Genomic DNA, 26,613 nt, shown 5'->3' with positions numbered 1-26,613 from the left:
AGAACTTTTTCTGTACAAAATTTAATAAGACTATGAGAGCTTTATTCAGATGATGAGTTCTGAGAACTGAAATTTTGTCTGATTGTAAGGATTAAGTTTTTTCTAAGGAAATATACATTCTCTAAATAAAGCTGTATCTATTTAAAATTTTCTAAAACTCCTGTTACATCTGGACACAATTTACCAGACTTTGAGAGTTTTTTCTATGAAAATACACTCAAATACTAATAGCACTAGTTTTTCTATATAAAATTTTCTTAGTTTCGAAAGAGTTTTAATATTAGAAATTTTTTAGCTTTTAAGGACTAAAAGCTTTTTTTTAATAAAACGTTTAGTATGAAAGCTTTTATAAAACTTTTGTAGCTTTATCTATACAAAATTTACCCAATTTATGAGTTCTGAGAGAGGTTTCTATAGAAATTTTGTCTGATTCATATTCAGATTCTGAGTGTTTTTATATATGAAGATAGAGAATAAGTCTGAGAGCTTTTCTATAGAACATTACCTCAGATTTTAATGGCTTTTTCTGTAGATTATGATAGAAAATTTTCTAAGGAAATTTTGTGCAAACTCGAAAGATTTAAAAAGATTCTAAGAATTATATCTATAGCATTAATGACCTAACTCTGATGACATTTTATAGAACTCATACCTTTAAAGTTATTATAACAAAAAAACTAAATCATTACATTACAAAACAATCTCGAAACAAAATACAGAAATAATAAAATTTAAAGAAAATAAAACTTTTCTTTTGCCTACAATTTCTTTCTATTTTGGTGTTTTTTTTTGGACAATCATTCTACAATAGAATTGGCTTGGCAGTTTACATTAATACTCTTTCCTTTCGTCCGTCCGTCCGTCCATTCTGTCTGTCTGTCAGTCTGTATATCTTTCCCGTTCAACCATTACCCAGGGTCTGTCTCTATCGTGTTTGAGAATGGGTTCGTTTAAATGTATTTGAATTGTGTGTTTTATGTGCACTTGCATGCTTCATTTAATTTTTAGTACAAATTTATCAAATTGTGTATTAAAGACTTTTTTTTTTGCTTTCCTACCATTTCTTTTCCAAAAAGTGGGAAGTGAAAGAAATTGTGTATTTTGAAAAAGTTGTTTGCCAAAGATGTAAAATGGTGATACACTCTCCTCTATAATACACTCTTAAGAGACTTAAATAAAGTAAATAAATGAATGAGTGACGTTTTGTGTTTAATAAATTGTGAAAAATGTGTTTTCAACATTAAATTAGAAAATTATTAATAGTCCAAAAATGAAAAAGATGAAAAATTTTAGATATAAAAACAAAAATTATTAAAAAAATATTAAAAGAATATACCCCATAAACAACAAAATATAATAAAAAATAATAACATTGTTGGAGTTTTTATGTTAATCAGCTGTTGCATGTTGCATTCAACTGTGCAACATACTACAACTACTTGGTTTGTGCTTGCCTGCTGCAGTTTAGAGTTGCTTTTAATAATTCATAATTATGACAAACATTAAAAACAAAATATAAATTGTAAAACAGACCGACATTCGTAGAAATCATTAAAAAGATACAAAATATGTACGACTAAAAATAAATACAAATATATTAAAAATAAAAAAACATATTTTATGAAAAATCTTATGATCATGACTTTAACAGCAGATAATTATTTATTAAGTTTTTGCTGTAAAAACATTTTACAGTTAAACAAACTTGCAACGTTAAATGGAATAAATGGTGGTAGTTTAGAAAATGTTTGTTAGATTTTAATATTTATTACAGTTTTTTCTTTAGTTCATGAACAACAGGGTGTTGCAATTGATTATTTATAGTAATAATTAAAAATTACTATTTTTCTCGATTGTATTATTAATTTAGGTAAAACTTGTTTTTTACTTATAGTCATTTATATATGAATGTTGTTATTGATCTTTATTTTAAAAAAGTCCGAGCTTTGACTAGAAAAAATTTACTTAAAATTTGCAAGCTTTGTGTGGAAAAATTAAACAGTACCGGGAGAACTTGTCAGTTGATAGAAAACCTGGTTCAGGTAGAAGGAATGGTCCATATGATGTTTCTAAAGCCAAAAAAATAGAACGCATTTTCAAAAGAGCTCCCAACACATCCGATAGGAAAGCACCTCGGTTAGCTCAGTGCTCGGACTATTTGGTACGAAAAGTTAAAGCTAATGCAGGTTTAAAAACATACAAGGCTCAAAAAGTTCCTGACAGGAACGCTGCTAAAAATTTAGAGGCCAAAAACAGAGCACGGAAATTGAAGTCAAGTTTTATAAAAAAAATATTCTTGCTGCATAATGGATGACGAAACGTATGTTCTGGCAGATTTTTCGCAACTTCCAGGACAAAAGTTTTATGTTGCTGATGCTCGAGGGAATGTTGAAGAAAAGTTTAGGACCCAAAAGCAGACAAAATTTCCCAGAAAGTTCTTGGTATGGCAAGCAATATGCTGTTGCGGCAAATGAAGCCAATCATTTGTTACAACGGGCTCTATAAATACCGAAATTTACATCAAGCAATGTTCACAAAAAAGGCTGCTTCCATTCATAAGACTTCATAATGTGTCCACTTATTTTTGGCCTGACTTGGCATCCTGTCACTATGGAAAACAAGCCCTTGAGTGGTACAAGAACAATAATGTGGTATTTGTACCAAGAGAGGCAAATCCTCCAAACTGCCCGGAGCTAAGGCCAGTGGAGAGATATTGGGCTCTTGTTAAAAGAGAATTGAAGAGTACAAAAAAGGTGTTTAAAAGTAAGGTAGATTTTAAACGGAGATGGACTACATGTTCGAGCAAAGTGACAGAAAGCACTATAAAAACGTTAATGGAAGGGTTTCCGAAAAGGGTTCAAAATTTCATCACTAGTGATTAAAACTATAAAAATATATATTTTTTTTTTTGTAAATTGTAATAATAATTTGAATCAAATAAAAAAAAAATAAAGCTGTAAGTTTAGTGGTTTCTTTTTTATAAACATATATGTATGTTAAGAATTTTTAGATCTCACTCCTTATTACCCTGTCTATGAACTAGTTCATGAACTACTCTATTGACTAGTATATTTACTAACCTCTAGATTAGTCTATAAACTAGACTATTTACAAGTTTATTGACTAATGCTTAAAGCGTTATGTACTGTTTACCTTATGGACTAGTCCATTGATAAGTCTTAGGTAAAGTGTTGCTCAGATTCTAAAAGCTTTTTCTAAAGAATATTAACTCACATTGTGGAAGCTTTTCTCTTTGAATTTTTATACAAACTTCGATAGCTAGTTTTGCAGAAAATGATCTCAGACTTTTTGAAAGTTTTTTTCTATACAAGGTTTGCTTGATTCAAAAGAAAATACTCTAAACTATGAGAGAGATTCTCTTGCTCGTAATATGAAACATCGTTAATAACAGGGTGTTGCATAATAATAGTTCCAGTAAAACTTCAAAAAACTATACCATCCCTGGATGGTAATAGTTGTTTGTTAAAAAAGGTGTGTCTGTAGTTTAAATTTTTTAGATTTACTGTTACTGTCCTCTAACTTACATATGAAAACTCATTATTTTAATTATGCATAAATTTTTTTCTTTAATATAACTTACGGACAATTGTTCTAATCATCTTTATAAAGGGAAGAGAAGGGTGTAGTCTCTAAATTCCCAGACTAGCCTATAGTTTTGTAAATTGTTTTATTACCCTAAACAACTTTTAGCACTTAATTTAATGTAAACTTAAAATCTGTTATTAAACATTTTCTAACCGTTATGGCACGAAGGACCACACCTGAATTTAGTTTTTAAATGTTTTTGTTTTTAGAGTAATAATTGTTTAAACATCATTAATCATGTTTCTATAAAGATTTTTAATCTAGAAATATATAATTTTGAAATCATAATTATGACATATTAAACTACTAATGGTCATACAAAAAAGATTATATTGTTTAGTTTTATCATTGTTTTATTTTTTCCCATTTCTATTATACAAAAAAAATGTTTGGTATGTATTTTTTTATGATTAGTGGAATTTTTCATAAAATTTTCTTTTTAATTACAAAGCGCAACGAATTTCTTTTGTTCAAATTATTGTTCGCTCAAATACAACAAACCTATTTCTATACAGTTTTATTCATTCATAAAAAAATTAAAAAAAAATCACATTTTTTTCTTTTTATTATTTACAACAGAAAAAAATATATACAGAAATATTACTCACACACACACCATAGTAGTGTTGGCATTTTGATTTGTAACACTAAATTATTTGAATTTAACGGAAATGATAAAATCGTCATCACCGCTATCATCATCATCGTCATCAACAACATCATCAATTGTTTTAAATAAAAGAGAAATTGCGAAAAAAAAACCTAAACCCTCCAAATCTCAAATGATAGAAAATGCAAATGTTTAGGGATTTAATTAAAAATAATTTTATTTTTCTTGCTTTTCTTTATTTTTCATTTAAATTAAATCAAGTGTTTTTTGTATTACAAATTCTTGCAATTTTTTCCCATCTATAATAGTTTGAACATTTAATAATTTTTCTTAATTTTATGCCAATTTATAAGTAAATTATTTCTTTAATTGATAACTGTTTAGTTTGCGAAAAAAATTCGTATTGAAACAATTAAATAAATTAGTTTTGCTCATCAGAGTCTTTTTCTAATAGAAAACTAATCAAATAATGAAATGAGGCGAAGAGAAGAATTTACATTTTTTTAAATTATAAGAACGAAGGGAAATGGTTTTATAAGAATTTAATGAAATTTTGAACTATAATTAAGTATAAGGTATGAGTTCGTTTAATAAAGTTTTTTAATTGGAAACTATATTACAAAATTTAGTTGAACTTTAGGCCGAAACTATTTATACCAATCAAAAAAGCTTTTAATATTTCTGAACCTCATTAAAAAGAGTCTAGTTAGCCGATCAAAACTCATTTGTTGCTAAAAATGTCAAGTTATTGTAATTAATTACAGTTACTTGTAATTTAAAGTAATTATAATTGAAAATTTTTCAATTACAAGTAATTGTAACTCAATTACATTTATTGTAATTTGCAAAACTTTAAATTATTATAATTTTATGAAATTGTTATGAAAAGTAATTGCAATTTTAAGTAAAAGTAATTACAAGTAATTGTAATTGGAAGTACTTCAATTACATTTGTTGTAGTTTTAAATAAAATTGTTACCCCAACCTCCGGCCTAAGGAGAATTTTACTCTCTTATTCATAAACTTTTATAAAAGGTTTATAAATCTAACTTTCATGCAAAATTCATTCTATAAACATTTGATATATGTTTATAAATAAGGCCTTAAAGGCTTTAAGTTCGTATATTGAATTCATATTCAAAGATATATTTAACTGCAATTTCGATCAAATTTTGATTTTAAAGGTCTCTGGTCCATGTTGGCGTATTTTCTATTGAAATGTTTAGTCTGTCGAGCGATTACTTCACTCTCTCTCTCTTATTTCAAATTATCTTTCAATATGTGGTTTATTAACTTAGATCTCTTAATTTATCTGCACTTATTACAGATCGTCTAAACAAGACCATTAAGCAACAAGAAATATATCTTTTATGATGTCCAATGATTTCTATGGTTCTTGTAATTGTTCTTTTTTCAAATTGTTCGTTGAGGTTTTAAACTGATAACTTCAGACATTTTTTCCTAATATTTTCTTCAAATATGTCCTTTATTCAACATTCCAAAAACTCTAGAAAAAGGTGTCTAATGTTTCTGGTCAAGTTCCAAATCTTTACACCAATACATTAGTTAGAAAGGATATTAATTATTTTAAATGTTCTTAGTCTAATCTTCGGTAGATCTTTCTAATATTTAGAATTAATCGAAGCAAGATCATTCATTATTCAATACAAAGTTTATCCTAAATAATGAGTTTTGTTCTATTTTCACTTCTACTGGCTAATTCTAATTCCTATATAGTACGATCAAATTGTGTAGAAATATCCAATATATTTTCCCAAATCTATAGACTAATCACAAAAAATTTAAAAGAAAATATATATTAAAGGGCCCATCTTTTCTTTTAATATTCTATTCTTGCCCCAGTTCCACAGATTTCAATCAGTTATTTTCAAATACAAACAAAGAAAACCTGTTAAGATACGCAATACATATCAGTTATAGCAAAAATTGGAAAAAAAAGACAAGCAGCAGACACACAGACTGGCGGCTAGCTGACAAACAATTATGATTTTGCAATAACTTGGTTCCACAACAATGATTGCAACTAAATTCATACATATTGACACATACATACCATTAATAATTTTTCTTGTTGCTGTTTTTTTTTGTTCATACACTAAAAGAAAAATATACCAAATAAATTTATGAATGTACCTTAAATAAGTGCAGAAACTAAATAATTATTACAAAGAAAAAAAAAAAAAAAAAACAAAATAATACAAACAGCAATAATGTGGCCTTAACGCTATTAGCTTGACGTGTTTTTCTAATATTTTTTTTTTTAGTATTTGTCAGTCGGTTGCTAGCATAAAAATACCAAAGCAACAACTATTAAACCACAAAATTGAAATACAGAAATTAAAGCTAGAAAAAAAACTATATAATTATAACTAAGTTTGCAAAATAGAAAAAAAGACTTCGAAAAAAAAGAAAGTTAATTATATACTAAATAATGGATAAACTAATTTAAAAACAAGATTTAACAAAAAAACTTATTAAGAAAACCAAAACTATTCTTTAATTATAAACTCTACAAAGGCGTTGCAATTGTTACTGTTTTTTTTTCAGCTTCTAGTAGATACGTATTTGCAAATTTGGCCATGAATTCAAGCGAAAGTGTTTGAAAGCCAACATTGTTTCTATATATTAATTTAAAGTTGAACAAACGTTAAAGTTTGATCATGAATTTACCAAAAAGTATCAGGAGTTTTTTCAGAGCAACTATTTTTTTAAACATGAAACATGTAAATATTGTATATATATATTTTTTAATTTACGTGCAGTTTTTTTAATAATTTAAATTTGCTTTAAATATTGTGTCTATTTGGCATATAATTTCAATGTGAGAAATTTAAGATACACTTGTACGAAATCAAAATTCAGTTACAGTTTTGTAATGCTATTGCAAAAATTACAAGCTTTAATATTTTTACATAATTTCTGAAAAAATCAATACGTTCCAACATTCGCCATATTTGCAGTGTTTATGTTAAGAAATTCGCACAATGAATTTTCTTACATATTTACTTACAATCTGAGACTTATTTGCACATATTGCCGACTTCAAAAAGTTTAATGAAAGTCTGACCAGGTCGATCTTTTTTATTATTGCAACTATTTAAATCGATAAAAACTTCTAATAAAGTAATCTTGTCTATAACACTGGGCCTTTCTTACATACATGGATCTTTAAAAACACTTTAAGTGTGGCCACAGGGTATACAGAGACATCACGAGCAAAAAGCTATTTTCCTCTCTTTCGCACAAAACGAATTCAATGATTTTTTTAGCTGTATTCTATTTGCTATCTATTTATCTATCTATCTATCTATCTATCTATCTTTCTACCTATCTATCTATCTATCTATCTATCTATCTATCTATCTATCTATCTATCTATCTATCTATCTATCTATCTATCTATCTATCTATCTATCTATCTATCTATCTATCTATCTATCTATCTATCTATCTATCTATCTATCTATCTATCTATCTATCTATCTATCTATCTATCTATCTATCTATCTATCTATCTATCTATCTATCTATCTATCTATCTATCTATCTATATATCTATCTATCTATCTATCTATCTACTTATATTTGAAATAAAAAAAAATAAAACAAATCAAATAAATAAAAATTTGCAAAATCAATGATGCGTTTCATCAGACGTGATAGAGAGAGAACAACACTCAAACACTTTTCGTCGGAATCGGGACAAGTGGATTCATTTCACTTTCGAACAAAACCACAGAACACATTAGTAGAAAATAAATACAAAACAAGAAAGACTTACAACGAACGAAAACAATTGCAATAAAATACAATAAACAAATACAATTACAAAATGCAAAATTTTCCTTTTATAAAAATATATAATTTTATTTTTTCGTTTTTGATTTTTTTCTTCTTCATCTTCTATTTATGCATTTGAAATTTTGTGAAAGTATATTGACCGATTTCCATTTGTTACTGTTTTGTTTGTTTGTTGTAAAATTCAATCACAGTTTTAGACCAACATATGTTGTTATTAATATTATTGTTGTAGTTGCTGCCACTGTTGGTTGTACATTTTGAGCGGTTTAATGACAAGAGAGTTGGCCAACTGTAAAATTTTACATACATATTAAGACATATTCACTCATTCATTTATACTCTTCTACTACTAACGTAAAAAGGTCAACTGTAAGTTTATCACACATTACCAAAGTTCGAAAAAAATGTGTTAATAATAAACGGTTGGGAAAGTTCTTCTTCCTCAACTAAAAAACAAAATTACACATACGAAAATGGAAAAAAAAAGGCCAAGAAACAATACTTTAATGTTGCCAACAACTAACTACAACTAACAATAAACTAAAACAAAGCAAAAACAAAAGCATTTAAAAGAAAAAAAACTAAGAAAACGAGGAATGTCATTAACCTTACTCCATTTCGCAGCCACCATTAAATTAATACATACTCTGGAGCTCATACATACCAAAGCACATACTTAGAAATACGAAAAACCCTGCAGTTCCTAATTGAAGACTTATTGGCTATAGGACTTATTAATTCAAGTTTGTTTCTTCATAGAAAAAAGATCATTGTGTCTTTATTGACTACAATAAGACATTATTTTGATTAAAAAACGACAACTGCTAATAGACTTATTAGTGACCATAACGAAGCAAAAATATGATACATAGACGCCTTAAAAAACTGATGGGAAGTGTACTCACTCACATGCATAATTTAATACTCATGTGTATTTATTTTTTGCGAAAAATACTAATAAAGCATGAGTGTAAAATAACATTAACTTTATTTCTTTATATATTTTTGCAAATGTACTTAAGGAGCAATACAATGAGGTGGAGACCAAAATGTTAATGGGGACGACAAGGCGTCAATAGCCACAAAATGTTTGAGGTTGTAGATAGGTAGATAGATAGATAAATATATAAATAGATAGATAGATAGATAGATAGATAGATAGATAGATAGATAGATAGATAGATAGATAGATAGATAGATAGATAGATAGATATATAGATAGATAGATAGATAGATAGATAGATAGATAGATAGATAGATAGATAGATAGATAGATAGATAGATAGATAGATAGATAGATAGATAGATAGATAGATATGTGTACACGGTTGTTAGATCTTACAACGTTGACAGTAAAATATGCAGAAAATGTCAACTTACAAATTTTGTCTTAGAATATTATGCATTTTTTAACATCGTTGCAAAAGATTGTTAGACATTTTCTGAACATTTTACTGACAACTTTGTAAGATCTGACAACCGTGTATCACGGCTTTTAGCTAGACTTTTCATTGTTTGTGTGGTTAGTAGATTGTCGCTAAAATTATATATCTATTTATTTTTTACTCAAAAGAACTTGTGATTTAATCACTAAATAAAAACATATAAGAAAAAAATCAAGCACAAACTACTAGAGATATTAACTAAAAAAAATTTTGTTAAAACATATCTCAGCTAATAACTAACTAGAATCTATTAAAATACATATCAACATAATAATGATTTCTACATTTCCTGTTTGAAAATAACAATAAAAATAAAATTAAACACAATTTCTATTTAAATTTTTTGTAAAAACTCAAAAAAGAAAATTAAGAAAATATTTAAATTATTTTCTCAAAATATGTAAATAAGCATAAGCACATATTCAAGTATTTGCCAATTCGTTAAGTTTTTTTTTCAATAAGCTGTTTAATAGTTTTTTATGGTTATTGATAAAAATTTAAATGTTTTCGTTTTGTTTTATTTAACCATTCATTTATATTCAATAATTGTTATTTCTTTTTTTTTCTTATACTTATTTTTCTACATATAAAGAAAAAATGACTAAGTTAAGACTACGCCTTTCATTAATTTTGTTTTTTTATTTTACTGTTTGCTGGTAATTAGGAAAAAATACGTATTTAACAAATTTTCGTTAAACAAATATTTTTGAGTTAAAGACGATTAAAAAGATAGTTGATTGTGTTAGCAAAAAGTTATAGACAATAACAAAAAATAAGCCAAATAAATTCGAAAGGAGTATATTTCAATGCAGAAAGCAATTTAATTTTTTTAATTAAACATATCTCATTAAATTTAAAAATTTATTTTTAAAAAATTTGTCATTTTATTTTCTCATGGACTGTATATTGACATGAACATTAGCAATAAAGTGCAAATAACGTAAATTATGTTTGTTTAAAAAATTTTTTTATTATAATTTTTGGCAAATATTTTTGTTAAGACATCATTTCAATGAACTACCAAGTTGCAAAATTATCTCATGACTATATATTTTCAACAAATTATTGTTAGTGGTGTGTGGTAAATTCTTTATTATTTAAATAATTAAATGCATTTAGAAATATGACATATAATTGATGAGGAGTGATATTCAATATACTAGATTAGATAATGTGCTTTAAATAAAAATTATTATTTTCATAGAAATTTAATTTAGGTTTTTAAAGTTGCGAAAATTGCAAAATTGAAATGTTCTATATATTTAAAACTATCTATCTATCTATCTATCTATCTATCTATCTATCTATCTATCTATCTATCTATCTGTATATCTGTATATCTATCTATCTATCTATCTATCTATCTATCTATCTATCTATCTATCTATCTATCTATCTATCTATCTATCTATCTATCTATCTATCCATCTATCTATCTATCTATCTATCTATCTATCTATCAACAATATTTTACATTTTACAACAAATTTAATTTTAATCCAAACTTTTTTTATTCTATTCTCCATCTTTTAGGCAGAGGAAGTTGCCGCTACAACAGCTACAACTGCCATCGAAGATATATCTGAAAATCTCATTTCTCCCGATGAGGCCGTACATCATGAACAATACCAGCAACAACAACAAGAACCAATTGAAGAACACATGATGGTAGATGACTCATTTAATCGTCATGAACAGGAATGTCTATTACAACATGAACAAGAACAACAACAAAAGGAGCAGGAGGAAAAACATGAAGCGGCCTTTGAGAAGGAAATGGAACAACCTCACGTAGCCGCTGAAATTTCTGAATCCATAGAATCTCCCATAGAGCAACAGCAACAACATGAATTAGAAAGTGAAATGATAGCAGTGGAAGAGCCCATAATTGAGGCCAAGCAAGCTGCACCACTTTTCACTACCGAAGAGACTGAATTTGTAACCAAAACCGAAGAAGTTATTGATGAGAAACCTGAAGAAAAATTGGAAATACCCCTTAGTATGGTGCCAGAAACTGCTCCAGCTGAGCTATTGGAACCACCTATGGAGCAACAAAATGAGACTGAAACGATTAAGCATGAAGCAAAGGAATTAGAGACAGAGCAAAAACAAAACGAGGAATTAATTGCTGAGCCTGTTAAGGAACCTGTAGTAGAGGAAGAGAAGCCTCAAGCAGAAGAATGTTCTAAACAAGAAGTAGTGGAAACACCCGAAGTAAAAACTGAGATGCCAGTAGAGGTTGTGGCTGTAGCTGCTGTTGCTGCAACTGCAGCTGCTGTGGCTGCCAAGACAGCTTCTTCACCTTCAAAAACTAAGACAGAAGCGGCTAAGAAACCTTTGGCTAAGACTGCAACTACGGCCACTAAGTCTAAAGTTGGTACTACAACAGCAGCTAAGAAACCAGTTGAAGCTGCTAAAAAACCAGTAGGTTTAGCTGCCAAGCCACGTACGGCTCCAGCTAAGCCGGCGGCTACACCTGCTGAAAAGAAACCAATTGCAAAAACTACTACTACAACTTCGGCCCGCAAACCATTAAGTGCTACAAGTACTACCGCCTCGAAAGTTTTGTCCAAAACCACCAGTACTACTTCGACTACACGAACAACTGCAACGTCTAAACCAGCAACTACTACTAGACCCACAACTGCACCACGCACTGTGTCTTCAACCACTACTACTGCTGCACGTAAACCAGCAACTACAAATGGACCTTTGGCTAAACCACGTCCTGCTACGGCTCCCGCTAAACCGACTACACTTGGTTTGCCAGCAACAAATGGTGCACCTAAACTTAAACCTACATCTCCCCGGTCTACTTTAACCTCGCAAGTACGTAAAACAGCTCCATCTACTGCTACTGCAGCCAAGAGTCCTGTTAAATCGACTGCCACAAATGGTGTCAACAAAACAGCGGCTACAACCTTGGCCTCTAGAACAAAAACTACCACATCGACAGTATCAAGCACAGCTGGAAAAACGTTCACAGCACGTCCAGCTCCCAAATTTACCAGTAGCTCAAGCTCAACTACTACTACCACCTCTACTAGACGTTTGACAGTAGGTGGAACTACTACCGCCTCCACCACTACCACAACTACTAAAACTAGCAGTACTCCTTTGCGTAAGTCTTCACCTACTAAACCCGCCACCGGCAGAACACCCACAAAGTCAACCACAGCTGGAGGTTTAAAATCGAAAACCACCAACACAACCAAACCAGACTCTCCTCCCGCTAAGCCGGCTCCCATTAGAAAGCCAGTAGATAAAACTGCTATTGCTAATGGCGACGCCAACATTAACAAGGAATTGAATGGTGCTGCTGAAAAGATAAACGCACCCGTTGAACAACAACAAACATCTAACCAAAATGGTGATTTACAGGCTGTGCAAATCGAACAACAACAAAATGGTGATTCCAGTATTCCTATGCAGACTGAAGAGCAACAACAGCAGCAATCATTACTAGAATCCAGAGATGAACAAATTCCTATGGATTTAATAAATGCTTAAACGAACAAATTTGAAAAAAAGCATCAAAGACTTTCGAACTTTCAACACACAGTTTCTTTCGAAATGAGGGTAGGCCCTTTATATCAATATTTAATAAAAAAAATATATTAAAAAAAAAAAAATAAAATTTTAAATCCTTTTTTAGGAAATAAAATATAAAAACCATCAAAAGCTTTTTTTCTCTATAAAAAAGCCTAATTGTATGTGAAGAATCTTAAAATAAAAACAAATTACAACATTTGTTTATAAATTTTGGAATATTTAAAATATCACCTGGTTGGGAAAATTAACTCTACGATTTATATACAAATGCTGTAAAATACCTTTTTTTACTTAAAAGTAGTTTTTAAATCAAACAAAATAACAAAAAAATCAATGTAAAAGTATTTGAAACAAACATACTCTTTCACTCTCTATCTATGTCTCTTTTTTATAGAAAAAAAAACGAAAACTATCTTTTTTAAAAAATCTTCGTTTTTCTTAAAATTTTATAAATTTCTCGTTAAGAGTTTTGTTTAATTGTAGTACATTGAAGAAAATATTATATTTTTTTTAAATTTTTATGTTTGTGTTTTTTAAACGATAAAAATATATATATATTTCGAAATGAAAAAAAATAATTATGAGAAAAAAAAACAAATTCCAATTTATATTTTTTATATGCATGCTCTATATACTTAATGTCATATAAGCATATATTTTATATTTACTACTAATACATACACACAATACATACTACATACATAATACAACAACATTTATATATTGAAAGAAAATATTTCAAAAAAGGATTTATAAATTAAATCTTAAAAAAAAATCTCAAAAAAAGAAATTAAAGAAACAGATTTACAACAACCCAAATTTCTTAAAAATAAAATGCAAAAAAAGAAATATTAAAGAAAAAAACTACCAACACAAAAAAAATATTAATTCTCTTAAAAATCAAACAAAAAAAAAAGAAATATTATTCCAAATATTAAAAAAAAAAAAATTATAAAAATATTTAAATCTCAGTCAAAGTAATTTTGTCAATTTTTTCTGTTTAATATATGTTTCTTTTACTATGTGTTAATTAAAGATTTTTTTTCTTTTGGTTTATATATAATTTCAATATTTCCTTCATGTTTATTTATTTTAATTTTCTTTTCCTATTTTTTGTAATGAAATTTTTGTATGTTTTTTTTAATTTATTTATTTTAAAAATTATTGTGTATTTAAAAGAAAAAAATCTATTTTTTTGTTCCTGTTAAGTTAAAAAAAAAAACAAAATAATTTTATAACAAAAATAAAAAATTCTTATAACAAAAGAAAACTCAATCATTAACTCTTCCCAGTGTATTATTATTTTTTATTATTATTTTTTTACATGTTTTTAAATTGCTCAACTTAATTTCTTATAAAATTTAAAACATTTTTTTTATTATTATTAATGTATTCGCAAGTATTTATAAAATATATAAAAAATAAAAAAAAATGTAAACGATTTGTTTTTGGTTTTATTTTCTTTAATTTTGAGTTTTTAACAGGTATTATGTTTTTCTTTTTTTTTTTGATTTCAAATGTTTTCGTTATGAGCTTGTTTAGAAAATTAAAATTTAAGAAGTATTTTTATTGATTTGAAATGTACATCATTATCGTCTTATTCTCCTCCTTATAACAAACCTTTCGCTTAAAACATACTGCTGATAAATTTTAAGACTTAAAATCCTTGCAATTCCTTCTGCTTTCTAAGCAGATTCGAATTGAATTGCAGAATAGGTATGAAAGTCAAAGTGAGGAATTTTTACATTAAAATTTACTTGTTCTCACTTATAATGCAGTTATCCGACTCCCATATGCAGCATTTCAAATCTTTGATTATCTATTAAGATTGGTAACCGTTATTTGTTTTCTAAAGCTTAGTTTGAAAAGTAACTTTAAAAAAGTCTAATGCATTTAACATACTATTATAATTATTGTTGACTTGAATTTGAAAGTCTTTCAGCAATATTTCCCTGCTTGCAAATGCAATCGCTCCTATTATTCATGTTGATGACGCAAAAATATTCCAACAAGAAACAAAATAGCTACGATCGTAAATCCACGTAGATCGGCTCACGCAATTGTACACTTCAGCATTTCAAATATTTGACTTTCTATTAAGGTTCGCAACTATTATCGCTATCGTTATCGTTTCTGCTAAAAAAAACTTTTCACCAATACTCCTTTACCGCTAAAATACCAATAACGAACTAAGGGCTGGTTTTTTCTGATAAAAATAAACGTCATGCTTTGGTTAAACCTGGTTTAATATATGTTTTGTGTGTTTCAGTAATCAGTAAAGTTACATTTAATCTTAGTTTAACTAAGTGTTATCGGCCGATTAAACTTAAGTTATAAGTGAGAAAACACAATCAATAAAAACAACAAAACAATGAATTTGGAAGAAGAAAAACTTAATATTTTAAGTAAATTGCAATTTTCTGATTTGTTTTGTTTTATTTATTATTGTTTTAAATGTTTATTTAACATTTTTCCAAAATTTTCCATTTTACAAAAGTATTGTTTGCAAAAAACAGCTGTTTATTGTTTATGTTTTTAAGTGAAAAGTTGGCAATACTAACAAAGTTAACTGAACTTAAATCTAAAACTGAAAAACACAATCATAGGTTAAAGTTCGCCTAAAATTGTTCCGAGTTTAATCTAACAGCAAGTTAAGCCTAGTTTAACTGAGGAGTAAGAAACTCGGCCTAAGTATTCAAAAACTACTTTCGAAATTTTTCAAAGATTAATTTTAATTTAATCCTAAATCCTTCACCTAAAAATTGGCCCTAAGAGTAAGAATTAAAAGAAAACAAATGTAGACACAGAGATGAATAGACTCTATTGTTAAAATGATAGGAGGCTTCTGAACATACTGACTAGTGAACTAAATAGTCAACGATTAAGTAGGTAATCAAAAAATACTAATTATCATTTACAAAGTAAATGTATTGAAAAATGTTTAAAATGGTTGCTTATATTGCAAACTGTACGAATCAAAATATTTTATATAAATTGCGGCATATTGGCAATTAAATTTATAAAATAAAAAACTATGTTTGTAAAATGTTGACCTTTTAGTTTTCAAAAAGAAAGTTTCAATACTTCTGCTGTCAAACAATAACAATTTTGTAAAATAATTTATAAACCTTGTGTCATTATTTGAGACATCGGTACTATGTGTAGTCTAATGAAATGAATTTGAAAGGAATTAGACGATATAGATTTTTCTAAACATAAATTTTTCCTAAAAAGTTGCCCTAAGTCAAGACGTTCTGATGTTTATTTTAAAATAAAATATTTCTTATGAATTTAAATTTTTAAAATAAATTCTATACAATCTTAAGTATAAACAAAACGTAAATTTAATTTAAAAAAATAATATAAAATAAATATTTATAAATTTGGCTTTTAAAAAATAATAGCAATTGCAGCATTAAAATAATATGAAATTAAGCTTCCGCTTTAATTTTATACTGCAGCAATAATAATATTATTTACAGTCTATGAACATTTTTTATGAGTTTTTTTTTCTTAATTTTAAATATTACTTATTATTTCATTTAAAACTATGAAACATTAACGAATTTATTAAACCATTTGCCTTTTTTATAACAATTTTATAATTTTGCTTAATAACTTCAAACATTTCCCCAATGCTCCCCATAAATTTACTTAGTGCCCTTTACTTTAATTTGCCTTAAATTTATTCAATTTAATTAATTATTAAATAAAATATTATATATTAAAATTTATGTATACCTTTAGCCACAAAAAAAATAAGTAAACAAACAGCTATTAAAAATAAAATATTAAAATTTAGCACTTAAAAAAAAATTAAGAAATTAATTAAAAACAAAATATTAATACCAACAATTATTATGATTATTAATTATAAAAAAATAAATATAATTAAATGTAATAAAAAACCACAAAATAATAAAAAACAACAAAAACAATTTATTAAAAGCACCCTTACTACAATTAAAGCCACAACAACATTTCATTTAATTAACTTTTATTTAACTAAAATCTCTAGTAGTTCTTCGACTCTTCTTAAACTGCTCATCTTAAAATTATACCTTAAACAAAAAAAAAAAAAATTTCAGCACATTTTGCAAAATTTGTCACAAAAATGAGACTGAAATTTGAATTAGAACACAATCCATCAAATAATAAATAAAAAATTTTTAAAATTAGATACTTGCCATTAGGAAATCAAAAAGAGAAAAACAAAAACTTATAGCATTTTTTATCAATAAACAGAAATTTATCTGAAAACTTAATTAAATACTTCCTAGATGAAGACATTTATTTATTGGTTTTATATAAAAACCTTAAAAAAACAAGAAAACAAAAAATACCAAATATTTACATTTATTTACCTTTAAAAAGTATTTATATATTTATAGTTTTTTTTTCTACTTAGAAGTTACAGGTGTTTATTGCAAAATAAAAATATCGTTATATATATTTTATCAATTATACTTTCAATCTGTTTAAAAGTTAAAAACTTAGGCCTGTTCGGAAATGATTAAGGGCACTTCACACGATCACACTTTACGTACGTCTAATGAAAAAGTATAATGAAATTCCATCCGTTTATGATAAAAGTCGTATGATTTATATTTTTTGTGTTTACACCATTGGTATAAAACAATAATAAAGTAAAATGGAAACAGCTGATTCACTTATTTTGTATGTGTTTAGATCCCTGATCTAATGCGACCTGCTTGTTTTTTTAATCATTTAAAAAAATAAAAAGAGCCATACGACTGTCAAATTATCCATCCGTATTCTCTCTCAATGTGTGATGGTTTCATTACATATTGTGTTTAGATGATCCCATCCGTACTGTTCTACACAAAATTTTGACGGATCATATTACTTGTGTGATCGTGTAAAGTCGGCTTTAGCTGCGTCAAAAAGTATACTTTGTGACTGCATTGATGACACAAAGTATACAGAGATGTCACTTTTGACACTTGAAAAAGGGTAAAATCAGCTTTTGTTTGATTTTGATATTGTTTGGTGAGAAGAGGTTTATAAAATACAGCTAATATAATCATTAAATTCGTTTTGTGCGAAAGAGAGGGAAATAGCTTTTTGCTCGTGACGTCTCTTTATACCCTGTGTTGATGATTAGTTTGGGATGCGAGTGCTTATTTTATGCATAGAGTTTTGGTGCATGCATTTTCGAACGTACGGAGCATCAGATGCAGTGAAGTGGTGCATTTCCCATTTTACTCTGGGACCTTTTATTATCAATATTGTAATTTAACGAAGGGTTTTGAACCATAACAACTCCACTCGGAGACCATAAGGTCCTGTTTGATTCCTTTCGTTGAGTGTGAAAATATAAAGATAGAGAAATGACTAGAAAGAACAAAACAAAAATGAATAAAGTATATGTAGGTCAATACCTAAGGGGGATAAACGAATCGATTCACTATAGAAAGACTTGTGAGACAATCTGAATCTATATCCAGACAATGAAATGTGTAATTCCCCCAGTAGACTACTAGGTTTAAGTAACGCAATTTTTCCAGATCGTTATGACTCCTTTTGCCCAGCCATTTCTACCTGGCATTTTATATTCTAGGACAGTTTCTAGTTTTTCTGCTACTTTTCATATCCTGCAATAGCCCGGTGTATTTCAAGTTCCTCATTAAGCACAAATGAAATCCCTGTCAAAGTTCGTAGACTGAAACATATCTAGTCCTATAAGTATCTTGATGGACCACACATCAAGTGTTGGCCATAATGCAAGACCATTTTGCAATCTATTCTTCTATTCCAGGACTGGTAGATAATGTCACATATTATGTCGAAACTCAGCCTAATTGGGATACATGAGACATTTAACTCCTCTATCCCTTCCATCTATGTCATGCAGATTGCAGTTCCACAGTCTAATGGTAAACAGTTAATTACTGGCCCTAAGAACATTTCTACAATCTACAACCAGACGAGAATGTACCGTATGACATGTCAATACTCTAAGAGCACCTTGACTATCTATATAAATTGTTACAAACTGTCCTAGATCAATATGATACCGTATCAGTTCTGTCGCTTTCCATATCTCCTTGGAAGACAGTACATTCGTCATAGCGTATAAAGGACCTTTTATATCGGCCTCATTGATATATACACCGTAACCAATGCCGAAAGTCATTTTGAAGTTGCCTGCAGTCTATCAAATATAAGCCAAACGTCCCTAGTTGGAAATTTCATTAGACGTGTTTCATCGAAGTCTAATGTTAAATTTGTTTAAAAAAATAATTTTCAATGATCTAGGTTTCTAGAAAAATCTCGTCCATAATTGGAGGAATTTACTCAAAGTATTTTGAGTCGTGTAGAAAAGGATCCAAATTCTGTTAAAATGGCGTTAACGGTAAATTACTACCCCGAGAAATGTCAATAACTAATTGTTGGCCATTTTTATAGTGTTTATAAGGAAACTTAATTTATAAAAAGTTCTTGTTAAAAGCTTCTACATTTTGAAGAAATTATTATATTATCAATAACATCAACACTTTGAAAGTATAATTGAAAATCCAATTTTTTTTTAATTTATAACGATATTTATTAAAAAAAACATTATTATATTATATACCTATTTAGATATTTTTTATCTAATTTAACAAAAAAAAAATCAAATCAAATACTACGTAGATATCAAGAAACAAAATAAAAAATAAATATATTAATTAAAATAGAAATCTAAAAAAAAAACAAACATATTCTTATTAATGAAAACCAAACATATTGAATTGAAATTTAAAAATAAAACCGAAATAAAAACATTATTAAACGGAAATCCCCACAAATGTTATTAAAGAAAGAAAAAAACTGAATCGGTAAACTGAAACAATTTTGAAATATTAAAAAAAAAGCAAACAAAAATTATATTAAATTGCATAGTAGGTCAAAAATTGAAATTAAACAACAACAAAAATAAATAATATTTATGAAAAATATTCAACAAAAAACCAAAAAAATTAACATATTAAAATATAATAAATGTTAAACAAAAAAAACGTTTTTCAAGTGTTTTAATTTAAATCAAAGTTGTAATTTCAACATTTACAAATTTATCGAGGATATAGTAAAATTACAATGGCCAAGTTTAAAATTGCATTAATAACAGCAACAACAAATAAAACGTTTTTACTTTATAATGGCCAATAGCTAGCAACATTTGACTAACAATTAACATTTAATAATGCAATAAACAAAAAATACTGAATAAAGAATTAAACATGTGCACAGGCAGTTAAAAAAGAGTGTGCACGAAAATAGTTTTTTGGGGTTTTCAGAACGGATTTACCAATATTATTAACATGGCCGTAAGAAGGACACAAACTTTTTAGACCTAATCTCGCCATTTGTACACATGCATGGAATTCCAATGCAAACGAGTAAGGGTTAGATTAAACTCGAAACAATTTTTGACGGACTTTAACCAATGATTGTGTTTTTCAGAGCGGGTTTCTTACTCATCAGTTAAACTAGGCTTAACTTGCTGTTAGATTAAACTCGGAACAATTTTTTGGCGGACTATAACTAATGATTGTGTTTTTCAGAGCGGGTTTCTTACTCAGCAGTTAAACTAGGCTTAACTTGTGGTTAGATTAAATTCGGAACAAATTAAGGCGGACTTTAACCGATAATTGTATTTTTCAGTTTTAGATTAAAGCTCAGTTAACTTTGTTAGTATTGCCAAGTTTTCACTCAAAAACATAAACAATGAACAGCTGTTTTTTGCAAACAACACTTTTGTAAAATGGAAAATTTTGGAAAAATGTTAAATAAACATTTAAAACAATAATTAATGAAACAAAACAAATCAGAAAATTGCAATTTACGTAAAATATTAAGTTTTTGTTCTTCCGAAATCAGTGTTTTATTGTTTTTTTTTTCAAATAATACTTTTGTAAAATGAAAAATTTTGGAAAAATTTTAAATAAATAGATTTAAACAATAAAAAATTCAACAAAACAAATCAGAACATTGCAATATACTTAAAATATTATGTTTCTGTTCTTCCGAAATCATTGTTTTATTGTTTTTGTTAATTGTGTTTTCTCACTTATAACTCAGTTAAACTAAGATAATAAGTAACGTAACTGATTACTGAAAAACACAAAACATATATTAAACTAGGTTTAAACAAAGAATGTATATTATGTTTATCTGAAAAACCCTACCTAAGGGTCAATCTTTAGATGAAATATTGTGGTTTAAATTTAAAGTAATCAAAGAAAGTTGTTCAATTGGTTAATTGTGTTAGCTAGTTTAAGCGCCTATTGAAGGTGGTTTAAGCTTGAGAATAAAATGCAAAAGTGTAAACAGCTGATGCAAAAAAAAATTATACAATTTTTATAAAAATAAACATACCCGGTTAGGTGGGTATTGACATAACGGTTGAAACAAATCTTATGTTTTTTTTTATTATAAACTTTTCTTTCGTGTCCAGTCTTTAAATTACCTCGTTAGTACATGTACTTGCAATTTTATTTAAGTATTCACCGTTTTAATTCATTTTTACAAGTGCTTTAAAAAATATACAAAATTCAACTTATACACATATTTCTTTATATATTTATACATACATAGTATGTATGGATGTATGTATGTAAATCTTTTTGTGTATTTTTTTCAAAACTCATGCATAAATACTTCATTCGTATTTGTGTCAGTTTAAAAGGAGTGTTTTGGCAATTATGAATACATATTGTTTATTATGACTTTAAATAATAAAATAATAAAAACCGGGTAAAAATGCCCATAAAATTATTAATAATTGTCTTTGCGAGACATTCATATACTTTGCATATTTTAGTTCACCTCTTCTTCTTGAATGAATAGTTTTCATAAGTGAAAGAGTAGATTTTGCATGATAGGAGGATCAAATAAGAAAACTATAGGAAACCATTTTAATATGGTTAAAACTTGGACTCATACAATATTCCCTCGATTTTTTAAATATTTCGTGTATTTCGCAACACTAAAACCCATATTTTAGTTGTAAAGTTTTTCGTACAAAATTTGAAAATTCAAACTGTAATATACTCAACTACCCAGCAAAAACAAAAAATCCAAAGAAGCGAAAAAGAAGTGGAATTTACTCCATGAAAGTACTGAAAAAGACCTACAGAAGTGATGATTTTAGCACAGGCTTGTCATAGGAGGGATGTACTTTTGATTCCAAATTCACTACATCTGAAGTCATTCTCAGGAAGTAATTTTTATGTTCCTTTTTTTGGAAGTTATTAGTTCTTTGTTAGTTGATTTATCAATCAACTCCAAAAGTAGGAAAGTATAGTCGGACATGGCCGACCATATAATACCCTACACCATAAGTATATTTTTAAAATTTTTACTTTTTATAAAATTTTTATTTTCTATAAAGAAACTTTTATGTTGAATATTACCATAATTCCAAAATATTTAAGCAATTTATTGATAAAAAAACTAAAATTTCTAAATGAGGCTTTATATAGGTCAAATATGGGCCGACCCTCGGGAAATTTGGGAAAAGGATATATTTTTAAATAACAGTTAGTTTTGTTGAGTTTCATTGCGATACAAATGGTTACAAGTCAATTTTAGACGTTTAAGACATTTTTTGAAGGGGGGTTTGTATGGGGGCTAGGGTCAAATAAGGGCCGATCCTTACGAAAATCTGCAGCGTCATTTATACTTATGTAAAACCTATTTGTGTCAATTTTTAGAGAGATAATAGAATATTTGACGTAATTATGGCATAAAAAGTTCAAATCAGGAGGTACGGTTGTATGAGGGCTAGGTGAAATAATGGACCGATTTCAACCATTTTCAATAGGCTTCGTTCCTGTGCCAAAAAACATGCTTGGTCCAAATTTCATCAAATTATCTTGAAAATTGCGGCCTGTACCTTGCGCACAAGGTTTACATGGACAGCCAGACAGACGGACGGACATGTCTTAATCGACTCAAAAAATGATTCTGAATCGATCGTTATACTTTAAGGTGGATATTGGACCAATATTTTTGTATGTTGCAAACATCAGCACAAACGTATAATACCCTCCCCACTATAGTGGTGTAGGGTATAAAAATATAAAGCAGTTCTTAAGATACTTAACTATTTTTAGCAATATATCGTTTAGAAATGATTGGGCATTTCGTATCATTTTGAGCAGAAAAAGGATATAAGTAATGCTAATGTAATCATAATACATTTTTGCATTAGTAGAAAATTATTATCCTTGTAATAAAAAGCTAAAATTATTGTATAAATTATTACTTTACACACAACATTTTTACCCGGGCTCTGGTTGTAAATATTTCGCAAATTGCAAGTGTATATAAAAAAGTACGTGTATGAATCATAAATATTTTTTTTTCATATGTTAATTTTTTTCTTCAATATTTTTTTCATTCGTTTATATTATTTTTTGCTAAATCCAACTATGTATGTATGTATGTGTATGTGGTGAATCACGTTTATTTTGCCGGCATGTTTGGTAAGTCACAGACACCCATCACCTCTACTACCAATGACGGTAATGACGATATCTTGTCTTCTTAAGTCTTAAGTTGTTTGTCTGGTATACATGGTGGTGGGCTAGCTAGCTAGAGTAAGCTAGTATGTTGTTTTCTATTTTATTTTGCTTTTCCTGTAGATTGTTTGTCTTGCACTCGGTGAAGGCGAGGGTGTGGCATTTACCGTTTTTAACCAACCGGCATCTATTTAAAGAAATAATATGAAAAAAATATTGTATTGCGTCCAAAACAAATGTTGTCTTTAGTAGCACTCATTACGTGCCTCTTGTTGTTTATAAATATTTTGTAATTTGTTTGATGCCCACAAACCATTAGTGGTTACAAAATTTTAAAAATTAGTAGGAGTTTTTCATTTACTAAGTAGAAGTATACGTTAGAATAATGAATGAATTCAAGTTTCCTCTAAAGTTTCTTTGGTTTTGAATAGATGTTTTAATAAATATTATTAATAATTTATAACCGCATTAATTTGAAACTTATTTTTTTAATAATGATTAAAAAATTATTAAAATTTTATACAAATATGTATCATGTCCATATGCAAGTTTAATATTTATAGAAAAATTAGCTTTTTTATTTAAACGATTTGTTTTGTGTTTAACGTAATATCGAGTTAATCTACGTTTAAGTGACTACTAAGAAACTAGCTCTTAGGGCGAGTTTTTCAGATAAAGATAATCTTCATTCTTTGGTTAAACCTGGTTTAATATATGTTTCGTGTTTTTTAGTTATCACTTATTATTTTCGTTTAACTGAGTGTAATTGTCCAATCAAACTCAAGTTATAAGTAGAGAAAAGACAATTAACAAAAACAATAAAACAATGATTTCGGAAGAACAAAAACATAGTATTTTAAGTAAATTGCAATTTGCTGATTTGTTTTGTTTTATTAATTATTGTTTTAAATGTTTATTTAACATTTTTCCAAAATTTTCCATTTTACAAAAGTATTGTTTGCAAAAAACAGCTGTTCATTGTTTATGTTTTTTGAGTGAAAACTAAAACTGAAAAACACAATTATCGGTTAAAGTCCGCCTAAATTTGTTCCGAGTTTAATCTAACAGCAAGTTAAGCCTAGTTTAACTGATGAGTAAGAAACCCGCCCTTAGTTAAATTAAAACAAGTAAGAAAGTATTTGCGCGATATTTGTGTTTATAAGTTAATTTTGGACATTCAAGTACTTTTCGGAAGGGGACTTTGTATAGGAGATAGAGTCAAATGAGGAACGATCTTTATGAAATTTGACAGGGTCATCAAGGCTTGTATAAACTTAGTTGTACCGCTTACTATCGATATACAGGTATATTTAACATAATTATGAGCTCAGAAGCCCTTTTTGGGGGATTCTTTTGTATGGGGTATAGGTGAAATAATAGACCGATTTTAGACATTTTCAATAGGCTTCGTCCTTGGGTCAAAAAAGTGAGTGTGCCAAATTTCATCCAATTATCTTAAAATCTAAATCGACTCTAAGTCGATTGGTATACTTTGTATGTTACAAACATCTGCACAACCCAATATACTCTCCTCACTAAAGTGGTGTAGGGTATAACAACAAAAAATAACAGTGCTTTATTCAGCCATACCGATTAAAACCCTTCACCATGGTTAAGGTGTCTCATTCAAAAGAGGACGCTAACAAAACTTGTTCCTGATAAAAATTCACTAAGACTTCTTATACGACTTCATGGTGGCCATTGTATCATAGAGTACATGTTACATATATAGGCTACCGACGTGGCCGCTACAGCAAAAGAAAGACTTGGTTGTTACCAATGCTCTATCCCTGTCTCATTCAAAAGAGGACGCTAACAAAACTTGTTCCTGATAAAAATTCACTAAGACTTCTTATACGACTTCATGGTGCCCATTGTATCATAGAGTACATGTTACATATATGGGCTACGTGAACCCTACTGCAAAAGAAAGACTTGGTTGTTACGCTACACATTCTGGACATTTCGTATAACAGTTCCAAGTTGTTTATATTAACAGCACGCATTAATTTTTTACCACGAAGTGAGGTTATGTTTTGACCATCGCGAGTGACTAATGGATTTTTTGGGATATTCTGGCGAGCCTCAGTTAGAATTTTCAAATCAAAACAAGTAAGAGTCCTATACTTGAATCTTATATACTTTTCATCGTGGTGTTTTAAAAAACAGTCAAAAAGCCAAAAAGTCCTCTTTTACATCACATCCCAGCAAAAAATAATTGATGTCAAACTTTACAAACGACATCTTAATCACATCTAAAAATGCGATTTTATATTTTTCGCTTTTATAAATCAAATATTTAATTACAAATGAAAACCCCGTTAAAAGTGATAAAAGAAAAGTACATCAAACTTTGGTGAAAAACAACGAAATTAACATAAGCATGTCATTGAACGAATTCGGTTTATTTTTGACATCCAAATATCGGATTTTATTGCCTCTATGAATAACATTAGATGTAGTTCATAGTTGTCAAAAAATGAACAACATCCCTCCAATGACACGCTAATGTAAAATTCATAGGTTTTTTTTCACCAAAATTGAAAGTACTTCAAGTATGTTATTTGTGATGAAAATTCTACTTCTTTTTCCTTACTTTTTTGCTGGGTTACTTCGGGCTCAATATTAGTATTTTCTAGATTCAATATTATAGAAAATTCAAAAAAGTACTTTTCGAAAAACGAAGAAGTACCCAAGAGTTCTCTTTTATGGGTTTCCACCTAATTCAGACTCTACATACTTAATTTCATATACCTAGGTTCAATATTAAAGAGAATTCAAAAAGTACCTTTAAAAAAGTTCTCTTTTTTAAAGGCATCTTACTTCAAGCCAATAACAACACACTAGTGCTGCTCTCACTTGGTACTCTTGCTGAGTTTTGTTCTTATAATCAATCGTACAATAACAAAATTTATCGTATTAATATGTATTTTGTGATTTTCGATGAAATTATCAGAAGTTGTCTCGGATTTTTGCTCATATCTCCGTTAATTATGGACCGATTTTGATGATTTTAAAAAGCGATCTTCCCGAAAGCATACTAAACGAA

The 26,613-nt window shown here is 28.2% G+C and overlaps 1 protein-coding gene across 5 annotated transcripts in view; it reads left to right on the top strand.

The window, feature by feature from the left end:
- Positions 1 to 13,063, top strand: part of LOC111675672 (205 kDa microtubule-associated protein) — a 53,191-nt gene extending 40,128 nt beyond the window's left edge. For all 5 annotated transcript variants that reach the window (XM_023436476.2, XM_046950241.1, XM_046950243.1 and 2 more), the window contains exon 3: positions 11,017 to 13,063. In XM_023436476.2, the coding sequence (XP_023292244.2) occupies positions 11,017 to 12,993 (1,977 nt within the window). In that variant the 3' untranslated portion in view covers positions 12,994 to 13,063. The remainder of the gene's footprint in view (positions 1 to 11,016) is intronic.
- The last annotated feature ends 13,550 nt before the right edge of the window (positions 13,064 to 26,613 follow it).

The sequence above is a fragment of the Lucilia cuprina genome, chromosome 4, assembly GCF_022045245.1.
Source record: "Lucilia cuprina isolate Lc7/37 chromosome 4, ASM2204524v1, whole genome shotgun sequence".
In the NCBI taxonomy this organism is placed as follows: domain Eukaryota; kingdom Metazoa; phylum Arthropoda; class Insecta; order Diptera; family Calliphoridae; genus Lucilia; species Lucilia cuprina.
The sequence above is the reverse complement of the archived record's forward strand: the minus strand, read 5'-3'. Positions and strand labels throughout refer to the sequence as shown.